General features: G+C 36.1%; 1 protein-coding gene across 1 annotated transcript; it reads left to right on the top strand.

Annotated features, from left to right (window-relative positions):
• The first annotated feature begins 1,988 nt into the window (after positions 1-1,988).
• fam83d (family with sequence similarity 83 member D) lies at positions 1,989-6,235 on the top strand. Its single transcript, XM_067388116.1, has 4 exons — positions 1,989-2,675; positions 4,079-4,246; positions 4,362-4,486; positions 4,881-6,235. The coding sequence occupies exons 1-4, from the start codon at positions 2,202-2,204 to the stop codon at positions 5,803-5,805; spliced, it is 1,692 nt and encodes a 563-aa protein (XP_067244217.1). The 5' UTR covers positions 1,989-2,201; the 3' UTR covers positions 5,806-6,235.
• Positions 6,236-6,624: the final 389 nt, after the last annotated feature.

The raw sequence follows: 6,624 nt of genomic DNA, 5'->3' as shown, positions 1-6,624 counted from the left end.
AATATAGGATTTCCATTGATACAAAACTATGGCTGGGGAAAGTTAGTCAATGCAATATAATACATATTATTAGAATAGAATAGAAAATAAAAGAATAGAATAGCCAGAAATTGGAAATGGTTGTGGCATGCAATACATATTATTGTTAAAATAGAATAGAATATTATATCTAATGTTACACAACCATGGCTGGGAGGAAATTATTTTGCAAGATGCTGCAGAATTCATATTATTATTGGTATTATCAATAGAATAGAATGGAAACATCTCTATTTCCACACAACCATGATTTTGTGCAACATGCAATTAAATACAGATATTATTATTATTATCAATATTAACTTATTATTATTAGAATAGAATACTGCCACAATTACCAATTATTATATCTTCAAGTAATAATCTTTTATACATTACACAATATTTTTATTACTAGTGATAATAAATATGCACAGCTGCATGCAAATGTGTCCTTGGTTATGCCATTTTTACCAGTCCATGAACAGTTTCAGAAACACTGATTACAATATATTTTGAGAGGGTCATATAGGGTGTAAGTAAATCTGAGAGTTCCCACAGCCTACTGTTGTGCTCTCCAAACTGATAACGACTCAACCAGAGCGCAACAAACACCAGCCTGTCTATTATCAACAGGTTGTGTGATACTCAGTCCTTGTATGTGGGCGCATATAAAATACATATAGGGTTTCAAAGTCTTTACTTTTCTTTTCTTAGGACGTGGTGGTAGACCTGCTATCCAGGGGCTCCCCCTCACACCACAGTTGCAATTACACCTTCAGATGTGCAGCTTTTTTTTGACAGTACAGGCAGAGATGAATCTGATTGGATAAACCCCGAAAACACCTACTGTCCATTACAAGACGGTTGCCATGCGGTTTGTGCTTTTTCTTCATTAAGGCCTTAGCTTTCATTTTTCAGTGTGAATGCATGGTGGACATTGCTTAGCTTTATAAATATTATATAGAGGACTCTGGGGTTAGTTGTCACAATGACTATATCTCAGGAATATGGTTTTGAGCAAAAAAACCAATGCCATAAATGTGTTTTCTCACACAGTGGTTTAGAAAACATCTTAAATTAGATTTTTTTTTAATGAATTTTGTCCACCAAACTATAATTTTTGTCATAAATATCCTTTTTTTTGCTATAGCGGTTGAATAATCAAGTGAACATTAAATCACGCTACCATACAATCAAGAAGGTGTCAACTATATTATGAAATAAATGATATGATTGAAAGGCCGTGATAACTCTGTTCTCAGGACTAGGGTAGTTTCATAAGTATCACATTTGGGAAAATCATGTATTTTAAATATTATAAATGCATACAATTTATTAATTACAATATTTAATTATGCATACAAAATAATGGTTTGGTATTTTATATTAATTTTAATTGTTGAAAAGCCTGTTTAATATCAGACTAACATCTAACTCAATATAGTGACAACAACCCTTTTTGACAAAAAGTCAAAGTGTGTTAAATAAACTGTATTTTTCATGTAATATGTGTGTGTGTGTGTGTGTGTGTGTGTGTGTGTGTGTGTGTGTGTGTGTGTGTGTGTGTGTGTGTGTGTGTGTGTGACAGCTAACCCCATTCTGCTCTTTGTAAGCAAAGGCCTGATAACAGCAATCATTTTATATGTAGCTGACAGATCATTAGTTATTTTTAAACATTATTATTTTTGTAATTAATAATAAAGTATGAAATATATTCAGTAATAAGTAACACTGCTGCTGAATATCTCAATTATCAAGTTAAAATAAGTTATTCCAACAAGAATGGGAGTTATGGATGAGGGCTGCTTAGAAATGCTACCATAACCTCAGCTGATTTTATATTAGCTGTTTATATGGAGTATTATTACCTGTATTTTATGAGGCCATAGTTTCACAATACTACGCCATCGTGAAAATTTCACATTCAACAACACGAGGAGAATCACACCACGCCGCCTTTGTTTGCCTCCGAATTCAAACTCTTGGCCAATAGGCGCAGTGCAGATTGTCCAATGGCGTTCCTACTTGGCGGGCACGTGACGCAACAACTCGACTGGCAACAACGTAGCGACCAATGGTCGTCTTGACGGTGGGATGGGTCCTCTGAAAGTACAGGATACAGGTGTTAGATTGTAATATTCATTTTAGGAAACGTTACTGTAATTGGAAAACTTTCAGCTATGGCTCTTTCCCAGTGTCTTGAGGATTCGCCGGGCTGGCGGACACCGCGGAAAGGCCAGGATCTGAACGTCAAAGAACTTTACAATGAGAGACACCGACTCGCTCTGGAGGAGCTGGTCGCTGGTGGAGTCGAGCCCTTTATGGGATTCCTGCAGAAAGAGAGAATCCCTAACTTTCTCTCCGACGACGAGATCCGGCGGATTTCTCGCGCTGCTGTAGTGCCCAAATCACTCTCTTCGATCGGAGATGATTCTCATTTGGACCAATCCGGCACTCTGGACTGTTCGTCTGTCACTTATTTCCCCGAGGTCTCTGATATTGAGCCTCCAGTTTTAGAGATGGGCTGGCCAGCGTTCACTACGGGGTCGTTCCGAGGAGTAACGCGTGCAGTCGCCTACTTCCAGCCGAGTTATGGAGAGTGTATTTATAGTTGCAAAGAAGCGGCCAGGAGGATGATAAAAAATGCAAAGGAGGTATTTGCTTGGGCCGTAATGTTAAAAAAAATAAATAATTATATATATATATATATATATATATATATATATATATATATATATATATATATATATATATATATAGGTGTACATGAGGCACTATGATACTGTCACTTAATTCATCTGTAGCAATAATTAATCTGTTCTACCTTGTGCTGAAACTTAATACATTTCTAAACCAGCTTTACAAGAATAGTGCCTCAATGTCAAGGCAACATTTAACACTGATACTTGAATACATCTATATGAAAAGCTTTCACATATATAGCCTAATCATTAAAACTATGAAGTATATTTTTTTTTGTTACTAGTATTCATTCTGAAATTACTAGTATGTAAATCAATAGTGATTAATATCATTTTGAACTTCACTATTCAATACATAATAATAAGTGCTTATTCCAGATTACTATCAGTTCAGTTAGTCACATGTTTACTACTAGTCATTATCCTAATAGTGACTAGTAAATATTCCAATGTAACAGATTTTAACTTAAATTTACCAAATGTAATTCTGAACAGAATTTTTGCAACTACTATGTGTTCCATTTGCTGTTTTTACTAATAAATATTTAGTTACTATTATATATTCCATTTTTCTTAGTTCTTATTGAATAGGCACTAGTACTTATTTTGTAGTGTCCTTACTAAAACAATGGTAGCTAATGAATAGCTAGTGAAATGGGGAAAAAGATGCTTGTCTCTGTTGGAATGATTAATTAAAAATACATAAGTAACAAAAATAGATACTAGTAATTTCTAAGAAATGTTCAAATGTCTTGTCATAACATCTAAGTTTATTTTTTATTTAGTTGGGAAATTAATTTGTTCTCAGATTTCCCTGTTTAAACTTGTTAAGAGAATTAAAATAATATAAAAACCAAGCAATGTAATGATTTTAATGATCATCATCATCATCCAAAAAAAAAAAAATCTCTTATTTCAGTTGTATAAGTCTAAAGATCAGTTTTTCAGATGAGGGAAGGGTAATTGTGTGCTCTGGATCTTCAGTGTGGAATGGTAAGAATGTGCTGAAGCGTCTATTACACTGAACTGTTACCTCTAAGGGTCTGAACCTGGAGGTGCCACAACAGGCTCTTCAGCCCTTTGAAAGGGGGTTTTGAGCTGAATGTATTGAGGTTATACCTGCAGGTAGTCTGGATCTGTTCCAGCTTGCATGTACTTAAAGGCCAAATGTAATAAGAAATCATCAAGGTGTGTAGCCAGCGGCTGTTCGGTCATGACAATCATACAAATGAGCTAGAACATCGAGTTCACTGATGTGGAAGGTCTAAAGCTGTTTATTCACCATCATGTTTAGCCAAAAAGAATAGTAATGCTTTGTTAATATCTCATTAATCAGATGTGATTTTTATCCTTAGGTGATTGCCATTGTGACAGACTCCTTGACAGATCTAGATATCTTCCATGACCTGCAGGAAGCTTGCACACGCCGCAGAGTTCCTGTGTATATTCTTTTAGACCAGTCTTCTGTCCCCTCATTCTTACAGATGTGTAAAAACCTTCACGTACACCTTGATGAACTGCTGGTATGAGTTCACAACTTAATGCAATGTCATTTTGAAATTTTACTATCTGTTAAATGTTGTTTTTTATATTTAATATATCTTGACTTTTTTAAAATTACTTTTTTTTTTCTTAAAGCAAATGAAAGTACGATCCATAACAGGTTCTACCTACTACATGAGATCAGGTGCTCGGATCACTGGAAAAGTTCATGAGCGTTTCATGCTGATTGATGGGAACAGAGTGGCTACAGGTTCATACAGGTATTAGGACCCCTTTTCCACAAATCTGAAAGATCTTAAAGGGATAGTTCACCAAAAAATGAAAATACATGTTGTTCCAAACATGTATGACTTTATTTCTTCTGTGCAGCACAAAAGAAGATATTTCTAAAATGTCTTGGCGTTGGAAGACCAATATTGTTTTGGACCCCACTGACTTTCATTGTATTCTTCAAAATATTTTCTTTTTTCTATTTTGTGTGGGTGTGACCTTTCAGACAATGTAGAATGATTATAAAGAAATTATCATGAAACATTTTGCAGTAAACTAATCATTTCTCACTTCGTAAATGTCAGACAATCGGTACATAATAGTCTTGACTACAGTTCTGTTTATACGTTTTCTATTTCTTTTGGCACATTCTTTTATCTACAGGTTTAACTGGACAGATGGCAAACTCAACAGCAGCAACCTTATCGAGTTATCTGGCCAGATAACTGAGAAATTCGATGAAGAGTTCCGCATCCTCTATGCTCAGTCCCTACCGCTGCCACCGAATACAAGAGCTCCCTCTAGTGCCAGAAGCAGCAGTTTATATGACCATCTTGTCCTCAAACCACCTGGAACGCCTCCCTCCTACTTGGCACGAACAACAAAGCCTCAACCAGAATGTCTGACGAGCACTCCAGCCAGACTTCATACCCCAGAGATCCAACAGATGAATAAAGACATTGAAGATCGAGACAGAAAGAGTAACCCAGTTTCTGATACTTCCACTGTAGGTGAAGACTGGCTCGAGCAAGAACTCAGAGATGAAGCGATCACCTCGGATGACCCTCCTCGTTTGCCGGTAACGAATGTCACTACTCAGACTCAGACAGTCGATGTGATGATCTCTCCCCCTGTACCTTCCTGCCACATCTCAACACAAACGACCTGCCACACCGTAGACACGAGTGTGCAAACATGCGCTGACAACAACAAGCCTCAGAGCTCAAGTCCTAAATCGCAAACCTCGTCCTGCAGCAATCGGAACAACCCCAGTGATTCTTCAACATGCAATCTTCAAGAGGTGGACTGTCACCCACCTGTCTGTCTTGCCCCTCAAGACGTCAACCTGAGAGAATGCTTCCTCAAGATCACCAAAGAACGACAGCACCACTACAGCTCCATTCGCTCCAAACTCGACCACATGGTGACACTGCTCTCTCACAAGAGGGAACTAGTGGACCTCACCAACCTGACCCTGAGGCCCGGCCTGCACAGAGGACGCAAAGCTCAGCAGGAGGGCAGGCAGGTTCATGGTACACTTGACAATGTTATTATGGGAACATGGCCCAGATCGAGATGTCTGCAGTAACATGAACTCAGGAGAACAGCGCTGGTGGTGGATGTATTGGTGTTAGTCTGCTATGTTTTAGTATGGCACTTTTTAAAAAAAATAAGAACAAATCTTAAAGATTAATCAGAAAAATATTTTGAATGATGTTATGAGAGTATGTTATGTAAAAATGACAAATGTGCAAAGATACTGATTTTTTTTTTTCTTCACTTTCAGTCTACTTATTGTTTAGGGTGAGGGAATTATTAGCAGTCTTTAAATACTGTAGTCAAATAAGTACTTTTCTTTTCAGTGCTATTTTGAAATCCATAAATGTCTGTATTTGGTTGTCTCTGTTTCTTTCTGGGTTGTTTAAAGTTGTGAAGTTATGAAAAAGACTTTTTTTTTACACTACTACTGTTATATTCATATAAACTATCATATATATATATATATAAACAGTAACTGATGGATATGTGTTTGATGTGTCTTGACTCTTGATTGATGTTGGTGAGAGGAGCAAATCAAAGTTGTACTAAATTGGAAACTTTTGGTGCTTTTATGCTTGAGGCATTTTGAATATTTATTTCACCAAGGACGTAGATTTAAAAAAAAATATATGTTAAATTATTTATAGCCTAATTTTAATAAAACAACAAATGAACAATTGTTTGTTGCAGATGTTTATGGGGTTTTGGAACGTAATTTATAACGGCTTAATTAGTGTAGTATATTACATTTAGCTTTCAAATAGGAAGAAATGTTTAAATTTATACATTCTTATATACATTTTTAATATACACTACCATTCAAAAGTTTGAGGGCAATAAGATTTTTTTTGAAAGAATCTGATTGTAT

The sequence above is a fragment of the Chanodichthys erythropterus genome, chromosome 6 (genome assembly GCF_024489055.1).
Source record: "Chanodichthys erythropterus isolate Z2021 chromosome 6, ASM2448905v1, whole genome shotgun sequence".
NCBI lineage: Eukaryota > Metazoa > Chordata > Actinopteri > Cypriniformes > Xenocyprididae > Chanodichthys > Chanodichthys erythropterus.
The sequence above is the reverse complement of the archived record's forward strand: the minus strand, read 5'-3'. Positions and strand labels throughout refer to the sequence as shown.

Bases quoted from the DNA above. Each gene is read 5' to 3' on its own strand.
- fam83d (XM_067388116.1), top strand. From the start codon at position 2,202: ATGGCTCTTTCCCAGTGTCTTGAGGATTCGCCGGGCTGGCGGACACCG. The intron at 4,247-4,361 runs GTATGAGTTCAC...TTTTTCTTAAAG, and splicing joins TACACCTTGATGAACTGCTG to CAAATGAAAGTACGATCCAT. The intron at 4,487-4,880 runs GTATTAGGACCC...TTTTATCTACAG, and splicing joins GTGGCTACAGGTTCATACAG to GTTTAACTGGACAGATGGCA.